The following is a 13,866-nucleotide window of genomic DNA, read 5'->3' as shown; positions in this document are numbered from 1 at the left end:
AAAAAAATCGCTTAAGTTAATTTTAAAAAGGAAAAAGAAAAAACAGATGTCAATGAAAAATAAGTAGCACTAACCAAAAATTGAAGGTGATTATAGAAACAAATACAAGGCAAATCAAGCTGTGGCAACCGTCCATCCTATGCTGTTGCTTGGCTGCCAGAGCTCTGAGCCTGGTGCCTCTCTTCATGTCACAGAAGACACCTGTTAGGGGTGGGGTTCATGGACCAGAAACATTCTGCTAGAGAAGCAAGAAGGCTTGGAGGTGGGTCTAAAAGAGTGAATGACATTCTCACGATTTGATACAAGGTAATTGCTGCCCTGTCTCTTCCTAATACCCAGGCCTTCCATGTACCAGGCCCTATTCGCAGCTGTTTGTGAATATTAACTCATGTTATCACTGAGACCACCCTATGAGACAGGTCCTGCCACTGGTCCTGGATTTACAGAGGAGGACAGGCCCAGAGAGGTTAGCAACTTGCCCAGGACCACAGAGCAGGTGTTGGAGAGGGGAGCTGGATTTGAACTGGGACTGTGCTGCTCAGGGCGGCACCCCTGACATTTGACACCCAGGGCTGCACGGATAGGAAAATCAGCCCCCCGTGCATGCAGCCAGGCCTCAGCCCCCCGCTCCTGACCCCTGAAACTCCATCAGCGGGTGCTCGGTCAGCCACCAGGACTCTCGGTGTCTTTGTGACACCAGACATCTGGGGTAATGGAATACTGAATGTGAGACAGACTTGGTTATTTTCCTCTCTCTCCTCTCTTTCTTCTCTGTTTCTTTTCTTCTTCTGTGGATGAAGCAATTCTCACAGCTCCTGTTGGCCTAACCCCTGCCACGCTGACGAACAGGGCTGAGCAAACGTGGTGGTGGTGGTCGGGGGGCTCAGAGGAAGGCAGGGCTTCTCTTGGAGACCGGGCAGTGGCAATGCCGGCACCCGTGAGTGCTCATCACTCCGAGGACGTGGATGTGGACTCTACCTGGTCTCCTCTGGCCGGGTGGGGGGCAGGCTCAGGCCGGCTGAGACTGGAATTGGGCCCATCCAGGGAGGGTCACCGGCCTCTGACCCCGGCCCAGCCGCAAAGCCAGAGCTTGTGCAGGTGGGTGGCTGGCCTGGGTGTCATGGGGGTGTGGCTGCAGGCACTGGCATGGGGACCGGGGCAGTCCTTCCAGGAAGAGCAGTTGGATTGTGGACCAGGGGGCCCACAGGCCAGACCAAAGTCCAGGCTCTTCAGCCCCAGGCAGCCGGTCAGGCTGCTGCGGAGAGCAGGCTGGGATGGGCCCTGGAGATTCCATGGAGCTGAAGCCACAGGCAGAGGCAGGAGACCCCGGGTGGGGGTGGGGGTGGGGGTGGGGGCTGGGGGCCACGGGCTTTGGAGGCAGGGAAATAGGCAGATCTGACAAACTCAGACTTCAAAGCCTGTGTCTCCCAGCGCCCCAGCTGGTTTACTCTGCAGTGTAAACCAGCAGAGTTTGCAGTGGCACTGACAAACCCAGCACCTCCCAGGGCAGGATTTTAATCCTCCCAGGGGCTGCCATTCTTGAGCACCTGCTTGGGGCCAGCCTCTGTGCCAACCTCCCCGCAATGTGCCCACCTCACTCTCAGGTACCCCAGGGAGGTGGGCATGGTCCTCATTATCTCCCTTTTTCAGATGAGGAAACTGAGGCTGGGGAGGGTCAACTGCTTTGCCAATGCCACAGCATTTGGTGGGGGGCCAGGGCTGGAACATGAGTTGATCTGACTCCAAAGCCTGTGCTCTTAACCGAAGGGTCTCTCGGCTCCTGGCCACGGCCACCCCCGTCCCGTGTCAGAGCCAATCCGCGCGACTTTCTTTGCGGTGTTTCCGCCTTGTTTAACGTGATTTCTTGCTGAGCACTGTGGCTTACAGATGCCTTCCCCCCTTCCTTTCAGGAAACTCACCCCTTTCCCAGGACTGGGCAGCCGTCCAACCAGGGCCCACCCCTAATGAGAATGGAGGGGTCCCTGGGGCTTGTGAAGCCTGGCAAGGAGTTAGAAATTTCTCCCGCGCTGGGGCCAATGGTGGGACCGTCGGGAAACCAGCAGGCTTTAGGGAAGAGGCTCCCCTGTGCTGACTGTCGCGGCTTGGCCTTTATTCCCACAGGTGCTTTGTGCCGGGGCGGGCCCCTCCCAGGTGACGGAGGCCGGGTCTGCAGGTCCCCGCGCCCGCAGAGCTCCCGCGCGCCCCCGCGTGGCCGCAGACGGCAGCACCGCTTCGGGAGCAGGAGGTTTGCAGGAGGAGGGACCCGAGTGGGAGGGGCAGGGGCTGGGGGCCGGTTATGGGACCTGCGCGCCGGAGGCCCTGGACCTGGGCTGCCGGGCTTATTACCGGCACCATAACAGCCAAGCAGGGGCTGTTGCTGCCGGGGACAGTGGCATGCAGCCTCTGGCCTGGGATAAGCTGGGGAGGCAGGGACCGTCCGCCACCAGCAGAGCATCACAGCGAGACAGGCGGCCCGGGGCCTACGGGCAGCTCCCGGAGGCTTCCAGGAAGAGCAAACAGCACGCGTTGGCCTGGGAGGAGAGGATGGGGCAGGCTGAGGGCAGGTCTGATGGGACAGGTGAAGCAGAGGTGCGATTGGACTGGGAGGGAGGGATCGTGGGAAACAGGCTGGGGGGCCGGTGGGGGCGGTGGGGGCGGTGGGGCGGCAGGCAGTGGAAGCGGGCAGCGCTGCCAGGGATTCCTGCGAGGGCACAGGTGCGCGGCAGGTGTGGACATGGGGGTGGCGTGATGATGTGAGGCTTCAGACCCTTCTCCCAGGGCTGGGAGGCGAGGGGTGAGCACTGTCCCAGGCCTGGCTGGCAGTGTGCGGATCCCAGGAGGCGGAAGAGTTTCCCCTAGTCTTCTGTCTGCTTTTCTGGCTGGAGAAGGAGGACTCTGTAAAGTCAGGGCAAGGACTGCGTCCGTTCCACAATGTGCCCTTAACTGGCCACATGTACTTTCAACATTTCCTTTAAAGAAAAGAAACGGGCCCAGGAACTGGGCCCAGTGGCTCATGCCTGTAATCCCAGCTCTTTGGAAGGCCAAGGCCGGAGGATCGCTTGAGGCCAGGAGTTCGAGACCAGCCTGGGCAACATAGCTTGCTTTTTTAAAAAAGAATTAAAAATTTAAAAATTAATTGGGCATGGTGGTGCACACCTGTAGTCTCAGCTACTCAGGAGGCTGAGGTGGGAGGATTGCTTGAGCCCAGGAGGTCGAGGCTGCAGTGGGCCGTGATTGCATCACTGTACCCCATCCTGGGCCACACAGTGAGAATCTGTGTAAAAGAAAAGAAGCTGGCCACAGAAAACAGCCTAGTTCCAAATGGAATTTACCAGGCTGTGATGAAAACTTCGGACCCCTCAGCTCTTAGCCACCTGCACAGCCCAGCAGATGCTGCTTGCGAAAGATGATTCTGCAGGCTTCTTCCCTACTTTGTGTTCAGTGACCTCACTTTGGTAGCTCAAAATGGGCCATGGTGGGAGTATTGATGCCACAGAAATGGGTAAGGGCCAACATCAGGGCTTTTTGAGGGGGGTCTGGAGAGCCGGTTTGCTGGGACGCTGCTGTGGCTGCCCCTCTGGGGAAAAGCCCTGTGAGAATGTGCAGAGTCACGTGGTCTTCGATTTTCCGTGCTTCAATTTCCTTGTGTGTGAGTCTGAATAATGACGTTTTCTGAGTCCCTCTCTTGGTTAATGTGGAGAACAAATGGTTGTGGACTCTGGCGCCATGGAAACCTTATCATGTCCCTGCCTAGTGCTGGAAGACTTGCTTCAAGGACCCAAGCCCCTGAGCACAGAGAGGCAGGTGTTGTGGCTGAAAGTACTCGGGACCAGGACCTTAAAACTGGCATTGACACACCACCGGCCACTCTTTGGCACCCTTGGACCAGTCAGCTAACGTCTCTGGGCTCCGGCATCTTCATCTGCAGGAGGGGTTTGGGCTGAAGGGTCCTTTGTTCCCCTTCTGGATGTGACATTTGGCATGCATGGTCCTCTCCACCACATACATCTCCACATTCCTACTTCTCTAAACCCTAAACCTGCTCCTTTCTCTTTCATTTATTTATTTTTGTAGAGACAGGGTCTCACTCTTGCCCATGCTGGAGTGCAGTGGCAAGAACAAGGCTCACTGCAGCCTCCACCTCCCAGGCTCCAGCGATCCTCCCACCTCCGTCTCCCCCCGAGTAGCTGGGATTATAGGCACGCAGCACCATGCCTAGCTAATTAAAAAAAAATTTCCTACAGAGACAGGGTCTAACTATATTGCCCAGGCTGGTCTTGAACTCCTGGGCTCAAGCGATCCTCCTGCCTCGGCCTCTGGAAGTACTGGGATGCCAGGTGGAAACCATTTTGCCCAGTCTCATTCCCCTCTTGATTCATGAAAAGCTCTGGGCATTTCCTGTCTCACCAGCCTCGCCTTCTCAGTGAGTGGTGTGGTCACCATCTCTTCTCAGTGCACTCCTTGTGGCTGGGGGCTTTCATTGAGTCCCATAGCTTGTGTTGACAAGTCTCAAATTTAAATTGCCAGACTAAACTGCATCCCTGGGTATGGGCCCATCTGTACAACCTGTGCCCAGGAACAGCTGCACATGGCCGCGTCACCAGCATTGAGGCTGATCACGGCCGAAACAAGTCTCAGCCTCCCCGACTCCTGTCCCCAACATTTTAGCATGTCAGCAAGTGGCTCAAGACCCAACCATTGGACCCATCCTTCATTTTTCTACTTTCTTCACCCTCCCGCATAATCTGTCCACAAACCTCGAATGTCGTGCCTCTTAAAGGTATTTGGAATCTGTGCACATTGCAGCTTCTCCACCCCGGCCACTGGAATGTCCTGCTGGGCCCTGCAGCAACCTCCAAACTGGCCACTTCCTGCTCCCGTTTCTGTCCCTGGCCCAGCAGTGAGACCCACTCGTTTAATCGTCAACCTCAGACCCTGTGTTACCTCAGCTTGGGGCTCCCCGCTGTGTATCCAGCAACCTCCTGCCTTGGGGCTGTGGTCAGCTCCTGTTAGAGCCTCGCTCTGTGCCAGCCTGCAAGCACACTGGCCTTCTGTCTCATCCAAAACACGCTGAACCTGTCCCACCGTGGGGCCTGTCCCTGGCTCTTTCCCCTGCCTGGAATCTCTTTCCCAGAGCCTGGCATGTCTGGCTTCTTGTCATTCTGATCTCTCCCTAAATCCGCCTTCTCAGAGAGGCCATTCCACGCTGGGCAAATGAAAAGGTAGTGCCTGCCTCGCCGCTGCCTGTGGCTGTCTCTTCTCCGCCATCACCAGCATCTGAGCACTCTGCCCATGGATTCATTGGCTTTTGTATCCTCTGCTTTCTTGTGCCTTTAAATGACAGGTTCCAGACTCCAGGGCCTGGACTGTCTTGTTCGACTGTTTTGTATCCTGAGCCCACCAGAGCCTGGCATGGAGCTGGCTCCCGTTACATATTTTTGGGATGAATGAATGACTTTCTTCTGCTTGGTCTAGGAGGCTGTGGCTGCACAGACAGACAAGGGAGCACTGTCCTCAGAGGCTCCCGGGGAGTTCCAGGAACACAGCCCCGGAGCTCTCCTCCCAAACGCACCCCACGCATGTCCTTGGAGGCCAGCCTCCAGAGAGTTCCAGGAACACAGCCCCGGAGCTCTCCTCCCAAATGCACCCCACGCATGTCCTCGGAGGTAGGCTTCCAGAGAGTTCCAGGAATATAGCCCTGGAGCTGTCCTCCCAAACACACCCCACATGTGTCCTAGGAGGCTCCCGGAGAGTTCCAGGAACACAGCCCCAGAGCTATCCTCCCAAACGCACCCCACACGACGGTTTCCGAGCTATCCCCAGAGTGGAGCCCAGAGATGGCAAGAAGGAGGGGAGGCAGCAGCTCTGGCCAGAGGCTGAGGGAGTTCTGGCTTTTGGGGGAGGGTGGGAATTCTGGCCACTGGTCCGGGTGGTCTGCTCTGGAAAGACCTCCTCCAAGCCCAGAGCAGAGAGGCCGGAAGGGTCAGCCGCGGGATCTCAGGGGTGATCGGTCGCCTCTCTGTGGCAGCCAGGTTAGTGGGAGTCACCCACTTGGTGGGGCCTGGCAGCTCAGTTCTGGCTGCCTAGGGCTGTAGCCGGACATCAGGGTGGAGGGCCAGGGAGCGTGGGGCCACCCTCCCGCCTCTGCTTTCTGGGTCTCTGACCTTGAGCCATGGGGCGTTATGCGACCTCAGACAGAAGAATCATGGTCCCCAGCAGTCCCATCACAACGAGGGCCCAGCTGCTGGGCAGGACAGCAGACCTTCCGTGGAGCGGGAGAGCAGGCCTTCCGTCAGGCGGAAGAGCAGGCTCTAAGGAAAGCCAGAGGACCCGTGAGGGAGAGAGGGATGGCTCCTCACCCCAGCTCCCCCACAGTAGACTCAGGGTCCTCTGGTGGTCCCCACGAGCCCCCCACTTCCTCTTTCACCGCCGCCTTGGTCCCATGGCCCTTGTCCACCACGGCACTTCACAGCCCTGCTCAGGAGGGCCCAGCCCTCTCCAGCCAGGCCCCCACCAGGGTCGCCACCTTGTCAGTTTCCAGTTGACCTTTGTCCCCAGGATGGGTCAGGTTCAGGTGGGGAGGTGTGTGTGTGTGGGAGGCTGATACAGGAAGATTCTAGAAAGGAGGCCCTCAGGTTGCTGTGGTGGGGAGTGGGGAGTGGGGATCCAGCAGCCAGGAGGTGGGCTCTGCACAGCAGGCCCGCCTGGGCCACCCTTGCTCCCTCTGTCCCCTTCTTGAGCAAGGCTGCCCACTCCTCCCGCTCGCCCTCTTGTGCTGCCCGAGATGCATGAGGTGCTCCTGAGAGGTCACGTGTTGTGGGAATGTGAGGGATTCCGGTATTCCCCAAAGCCAGGGGAGGCAGCCCCACTCGGGGTTTGAGGCGTATCCTGGTCACAGGCACGCAGGCACCCACGTGTGCACACCTGTGCACACTCGAGCAGGCCGGGATTTGGGGCACCCTGCCCTCACCTGCGTGCAGCATAGGCAGCAGGGTGGCCGGGTCCCCATCGTTGGCCTCGGGCACGATGCCCAGCAGCCGGCACATGAGCTCGTACACGTGGACGCTCTCAAAGGGCTCCACCTCCAGGCCCGCCTTGAAGCTGGGGCCCACAGCGCGGAAGATGGTCTTCATGTCCATGTCTTTGTTGTCAAAGCCGTGCTCCCCATTGTTGAACTGGACGTTAACTCTCTGCCGGGGAGTGGTAAAGGGTCCTGGGTCCTTGCTGGGAGCAAGAGACCCTCTCCACCTACCCTATCCACCCTACGAACGCCCCCTTCCCCTTAGGAAGGAGCACCAATATGGGGGCTGGAGGGGTTCCAAGACTCAGTTTCCCTGAATTCTCAGCGTCCGGAGATCAGTCACCCTACAGAGTGAAGTTCAGGGAAGGTCCAGTTAAATGAACGGAGACCAGACCCTGAGTAAATGGGAGTGGAGCGAGCAGCTCCAGGCTGCGGGCCCTGCCTCCTGGGTGGTGGTGAACGCTGGCTCCCATCGGTCACTTCCTTTCTGGGGATGTCTGCTCCCTAATCTGTGCTTTGCTTCTGGCTCAGCACAACTGTGCTCTCTGCTGAGGGGAGGTCGGGCTCCTGCCTCTTTTCTGCCTCCTCCCTGTCACCCTTGGGGCTGGACTCCTACACTTTACCCTGGACACGTAGGGCACACACACACGCCTATCACACAGTGCTCGGACGTGACGGGTACAGTTGTGCACACACACTCCCACTGCGTGATGCCTGAATGTGGGGGGCACACACAGATGTGCACACACAGATGTGCACACACACACTACTGCCTCGTGAAGGGTGTGTCCCTTCAGTGCTGACGCTCCTCAGACTGGGGGCCAGCTAGAAATAGGGAGTGCCTCTATAGAGATGGAAGGAGAGGCCAGACGCAGTGGCTCACCCCTGTAATTTCAGCACTTTGGGAGGCCAAGGCAGGAGGATCGCTTCAGCTCAGGAGTTTGAGACCAGCCTGGGCAATATGCAAAACCCTGTCTCTACAAAAAATACAAAAATCAGCCAGGTGTGGTGGCTCACACCTGTAATCCCAGAACTTTGGAAGGCCGAGGTGGGTGGATCATCTGAGGCCAGGAGTTTGAGACCAGCCTGGCCAACATGGTGAAACCCTGTCTCTACTAAAAACACAAAAAATTAGGCATGGTGGCAGGCGTCTGTAATCCCAGCTACTCAGGGGGCTGAGGCAGGAGAATCGCTTGAACCCGGGAGGTGGAGGTTGCAGTGAGCTGAGATCGTACCACTGCACTCCAGCCTGGATGACAAGAGTGAAACTCTGTCTCAAACGAAACCAAACCAAACAAAACAAAACGCACACAAAAATTAGCCAGGCATGGTGGCATGCACCTGTGGTCTCAGCTACTCAGGAGGCTGAGGTGGAAGGATCCCTTGAGCCTGGGAGTTTAAGGCTGCAGTGAGCTGAGATCCTGCCATTGCACTCCAGCCTGGGCAACAGAGCAAGACCCTATCTCAAAACAAAACAAAACAAAACAAAAACAAAAAAAGGAGACCCAGAGCCCGGGGAGGGAGCCCCCAGAGGTGGTGCCTCCAGCAGGCGACTCACCCCGTGGATGACGTAGCCAAGGTCGCTGTACATCAGCAGAGGTGTGACCCTGGGGTTGTTGGCGTAATGGAAGGCCTCGGGGAACTCCTCCTTCTTGTAGACGTGGAGCTTGGGGTGGGCATCCTTGAGCGCATTGTACACCTTCTCCAGCCTCCCTTCTTTAGGGAGCAGCATCCCGTTTGGTCCGTAGTCCAGGAGCTCAAACTTGATGTCCTGGAAGGTGAAGTTGGGGAACTTGTGGAATTCGACCAGGTCGCCAGCCTGCTTGTCCACAGTCGTCATGCCGTGGTCGGAGGTGATGATCAGGTTGAGGTGGTCTGTGAGGTGGTTGCGAGCAATGCTCTCCCGCAGGTAGCCCACGGTCCGATCCACCTGCCGCACCATCTCCCTCCTCTCCGGGGACTCGGGGCCGTACTTGTGGCCCGTGGAGTCTGGCTCCCCGAAGTAGAGTGTGACCAGATCCAGGTCCTCCTCCGTGAACCACGCCATCACCGTGTCGATGTTCGCTCTCCACTCCGTCTCATTTTTGTAGTTGTGCGCGATGCCTTCCTTCCGGCTCCGCGTCACGGCCACCCCTTGGTAGGTGACGTTCCCGCCCGGGTAGAAGAAGGAGCCAGCCCTCAGACCCTGCCAGACAAGGCAGCGTGAAGGACAGGACTCCTCAGTGGGCGCCCCTCATCCCATGCCTGTGAACACATTTGTCCCCCACCTGCCTCCTCCTCTGTTCCACCCACTCATCCCTGCTCCTCGCTGCAGCTACGGGGCCTTCAATTTCTAAAACATCCCTGATCTCATGCTCTATGGGGGGTAAAACCTGATTTTATAGAGGAAGCGACAGGTGCCCACTGGACTTGAGCACTAAACGAGACATCAGGGTAAAAATGTTCCTAGATACGCAGTGTCTGCCTCATCACTGGGCTATGATGCCTGCCTCGAGGCCACACTGCCCAGAAAGCATCTCCTTCTGAACTGAAGTCTGGCCTGCCCTGCTGGGCTCTGGTCCGGGCATGAGTCTGTCTGTCTGTCCACCTGTGTCCCGTCCACCTGCCCCTCCAGCCTTCTGCCTGGCCGCCTGTCTGCCCCTAACTCGACTGCTGCTTTATTTAGAATTTGTCTGTCCCCCCAGCCCTCTGTCCACCCCACCTGCCCATCCACTCCCCCAGGATATTCTTTCATTGGATCAAGCGCCTTGAGATGCCAGGGTATCTACCTTGGCTTCCTGCTTGCAAGCCTGTGGAGGGAGCCCTGAGTGTGTCTATGGATCCTTCTGGAGCGAGGGAACTCCGGCTTGAGTGGATACCTTGGCTCTGGGGTGGGCATGGGCTCTGACGTTTATTCCAGCCTCATCTTGGAAACCTCCACTGACTTTGTTTACTGGAAGCCTCGCCTCTGGGCCAGGAAGCCCCCAGAGCATTGCAAACTGGGTGGGGGGCGGTCCTGGGTCAATACTGTAACCCACCTCTCATTTTATCTTTGGCCCTTTAGAATTTAGCTGCTCAGCTCTGACAGGGATGTGGGAAAGGGAGAAAGTCGTGTAATTGTTTTTTTTTTTTTTTTTTTTGAGACGGAGTCTCGCTCTGTCGCCCAGGTTGGAGTGCAGTGGCCGGATCTCAGCTCACTGCAAGCTCCGCCTCCCGGGTTTACGCCATTCTCCTGCCTCAGCCTCCCGAGTAGCTGGGACTACAGGCGCCCGCCACATCGCCCGGCTAGTTTTTTGTATTTTTTTAGTGGAGACGGGGTTTCACCGTGTTAGCCAGGATGGTCTCGATCTCCTGACCTCGTGATCCACCCGTCTCGGCCTCCCAAAGTGCTGGGATTACAGTCGTGTAATTGTTAAATGCGTTCTTGTTGAGTCACAATGATCTTCCCAGCCTGACCCTCTCCCCCAATGCTGCAGGGCCCAAGGGTGCAGTTCTCCCTCCGACTAGGGGGACAGAGTAATCCCTCTTGCTCCCAGGGCCCCCCAGGGAGGACTGGGCAGGGCTGTGTCCATGGGCCGAGCCGGACATAGCTCACTGGTTAGTCCTCACCGGCACCCACCACCTGCCCATTCTGGGGCCCTACTTCACACTCTTCTGTGCCAGGGTAGGCCAGGAGCCCCGAGACCCTGGAGTGGGGAAGGGACCTGCTGTGGATCTCACATGGTTCCAAGCCTCGCCTGGGCCTAGGTGCCCCCATGCTCTGCAATGTCAGTATGGGTGGGGGTGACATTACCTGCCTCTGGGCCGTGATCCAGATGGGCACGCTGCCATTGTCCCACCACCTCTGGATGCCCAGCGTGGCGTGGTAGGGCAGCTTCACCTTGCTGGTGGTGTTGTAGTACATGTTGTGAACCACCCCGTGGTTCTCGATATATTTGCCTGAGGGAGGAAGAGGTGCAGAGGGTGGCAGGATGGACCCGGGGTCACAGCGAAGGCCGGACCCAGGGCTGGAAGAGGCGAAGTCAAAGCCGCCTCGGTTTCCCTGTGTGCTGGGTGGGGAGTGGGCCTGGGGCAGGGCTGGGAGGAGCAGACTTCTTTCTGCGCTGCCCCGTGGGAGCCAAGGTTCGGGGTCATGTCCGAGACAAATAGACACGTGTTCTTTGAGCTATTGTACCAATTGCACTTCCACTTTCAGTTTGTCCCGCAGCTGGACGGGCACATAGGCACGAATGCATGTGCGGGGATCCTGGTGGCAGACTTGTTTGCTTTAGCAAAAGATTGCGGGTGACCTCCATGGCCATCAGGAAGGCACTCTTTAAATAAATGACGGCCCAGCCATCAGATGAGACCCCAGGCAGGAATTTCAGTGAACCAGGAGATTTTTTGAATTTATTTTTGTACAGGAAACACGTGCACATGGTACTAAGCCCAAAAGGTGCAAACGGAGAGATGAAGTGGAGAAGGTCCCTCCGTCCTCATCCGCGATACAGAGAAACGGGTGCATGGACGGGAGAACCGCACACCTCCGTTTGCGGTTAGAAGGGGCTGAGGTTGCAGAAAGGCTGGTGTGGGGATCAGCTGCTTGTGTTGGGGTGAACGGTGTCCCACCACGTTCATGCTCACTTGGAACCTTGGCATGTGTCCTTATTTGGAAATAGGGTCTTTGCAGTGTGATTAGCTAGGGTAAGGGGATGTATACTGGAGAAGTGTGGACGCTAAATTCAGCGACTGGTGTCCTTGTGAGAAGAGGAAAGTTTGAATACAGACACTCACAGGGAAAGACCCTGGGAAGGCGTAGGGAGAGGTTGGAGTGATGCTGCCACCAGCCCAGGAATGCCAAGGATTGCGGAGGCCCCGGGAGCCAGAAGAGGTGAGGAGGGAGCCTCTTCTGCTAGAACCTTCGGGGCGGGTGCAGCCCTGCAACGCCCTGGTTTTGGCCTTCTGGCCTCCAGAAGCATGCGGATCCATTTTTGTGGGTTTAAGCCAGTCTGCAGTTCTTTGTTGCAGGGGCTCTGGGACACCCATGCAGGGTCTTTGGAGGATGACCCAGGTTTGGGAGGTGGGCAAGCCCCCTTAGGGAGGGCCAGGGGTGTTTGCTTTTCAACTCTCTAACACCTTTTTTGCAGTACTTGGCTCTTTATTATTTTAATATTGTTTATTTTTTTGACATGGGGTCGTGCTCTGTCGCCTAGGCTGGAGTGCAGTGGCGTGATCGCAGCTCACTGCAACCTCTGCCACCTGGACTCCAGCAATCCTCCTGCCTCAGCCTCCCTTTTTTTTTTTTTTTTTTTTTTGAGATGCAGTCTTGCTTTGTCACCCAGGCTGGAGTTCAGTGGTGCGATCTCAGCTCACTGCAACCTCCACCTCCTGGGTTCATGCAATTCTCCTGCCTCAGCCTCCTGAGTAGCTGGGATTACAGGCATGCGCCACCATGCCCGGCTAATGTTTGTATTTTTAGTAGAGATGGGGTTTCGCCATGTTGGCCAGGCTGGTCTCGAACTCCCAACCTCCAGTGATCTGCCTGCCTCAGCCTCTCAAAGTGCTGGGATTACAGGCGTGGGCCACTGCGTCTGGCCCCATACTTGGCTTTTTAAAAACCTATGTGTGTATTGTCTACAGCCTGGGCAGATCTGTCAGGGAGGTGTTGGGTGGGAAATGGAAAAGCTGGAAGGGAGAGGGAGAGGCTGACACAGCCAGCTGGAGGGGCAGGCAGGGGAGGGGAGCCGTGGGAGTCATCAGGGAGCCCACCACGCTACCCTCCTCCTGAAGCCTTCTGGGGTTGCTGCCCTGGCTGCGGCCATGGCTTTAAGGACCCCCCTGGTCATTTTTCTTTGTCCCGGATCTGTTGCTACCAACGGTGAGGATTCCTAATGGTCCCCTTGGCTGTGTCCTGTGCATGGAATGAGGACCTCTCCCCTTTATCCTGCACGACAGGGCTCTATGCCACCTGGTTTCTCAGGCCCTCCCACCCCCAGGCCCCATCCTGGGGCGGTACTCACCGGTGACCAGGGTGAAGTGGCAGGGGCTGGTCATGGTGACAAAGGCGGGGGTCATGTAGCGTGCCTTCACCCCGTCTCGGGCCATGGCATCCAGGTTGGGGGTGTCCACGTCCTGGTCATAATTCCAGCGGAAGCCGTCGAAGGACACCAGAAGCAGCTTGTTCCGGGAGCCCTGACTTTGTACTGGTGCCCCGGCCCCGGGAGCCAGGAGCGTGGCCAGAGCCACAGTGAGGAGGATGGCTGGGCCTCTCATGCTGGGCCTTCCAGATGGACAGGCACACAGGGTGCACAGGACCGGCTCCTGCCGAGGAGGGCAAAGTCCCAGGGTCACCCGGGCTGATCTCATCCCGTGCGTCTTTGGAATGTGGCTGTGCACATCCCTGGGTCGTACCTCGGGAGTGGGCTCCCCAGCCGGGTCAGTGCCACCCCTGATCCCAGCCTCACGTGTGTGGGGTGGCATCAACTTGAGCATCTGCCTTTATTGCCAGCCGTGCCCTTGGGGCTCTAGGCTCCTCCCTCCCTCCCCAGAGTGTGGACAGTGACCCAGGGCTCAGAGCACAGCAGGAGCCCGTTCCACCAGGAAAGTCGTGCCCTCTCCCTCCCCCGTAGCAGCCGGTGGTCCCTCTGTCCCAGCTCACCCTGACCCCAGGGGACCCAGGTGAGGGTGGGGTGGAACCCGCCTCCAGGCCTTTAGTGGTGCATGGGCCTCAGGTCTGCCTGGGCGAGGGCCTGTGGGGCAGGCTTCCCATGGTCAGGGCCAGGACCAAGCCTGGGTCACAGCATGGCCTTTTCCCGGGGGAACCCCAGGCTGGGTGCCTCTTCTTCTCCTCTTGCTCCTATTAAGGGGCTCCTGGAGCTTGGTGAGCA

General features: G+C 57.8%; 1 protein-coding gene across 6 annotated transcripts; it reads right to left on the bottom strand.

The window, feature by feature from the left end:
* Positions 1-2,086: 2,086 nt before the first annotated feature.
* ENPP7 (ectonucleotide pyrophosphatase/phosphodiesterase 7) lies at positions 2,087-13,449 on the bottom strand. 6 transcript variants are annotated; one of them, XM_065532122.2, is made up of 6 exons: positions 13,000-13,449; positions 10,794-10,939; positions 8,580-9,206; positions 6,971-7,190; positions 6,165-6,311; positions 2,087-2,895 (listed from the first exon to the last, which is right to left on the bottom strand). In XM_065532122.2, exons 1-5 carry the CDS (start codon positions 13,343-13,345, stop codon positions 6,181-6,183), a joined length of 1,470 nt encoding a protein of 489 aa, XP_065388194.1. In that variant the 5' UTR covers positions 13,346-13,449; the 3' UTR covers positions 2,087-2,895; positions 6,165-6,180. The 6 variants fall into 6 exon arrangements, 3 of the variants coding, with proteins under 3 accessions (XP_065388194.1, XP_005585230.4, XP_005585229.4); XM_005585173.5 differs by having other exon boundaries at positions 2,087-2,879; XM_005585172.5 differs by having other exon boundaries at positions 2,087-2,531.
* Positions 13,450-13,866: the final 417 nt, after the last annotated feature.

Source organism: Macaca fascicularis, chromosome 16 (genome assembly GCF_037993035.2).
Source record: "Macaca fascicularis isolate 582-1 chromosome 16, T2T-MFA8v1.1".
NCBI lineage: Eukaryota > Metazoa > Chordata > Mammalia > Primates > Cercopithecidae > Macaca > Macaca fascicularis.
The sequence above is the reverse complement of the archived record's forward strand: the minus strand, read 5'-3'. Positions and strand labels throughout refer to the sequence as shown.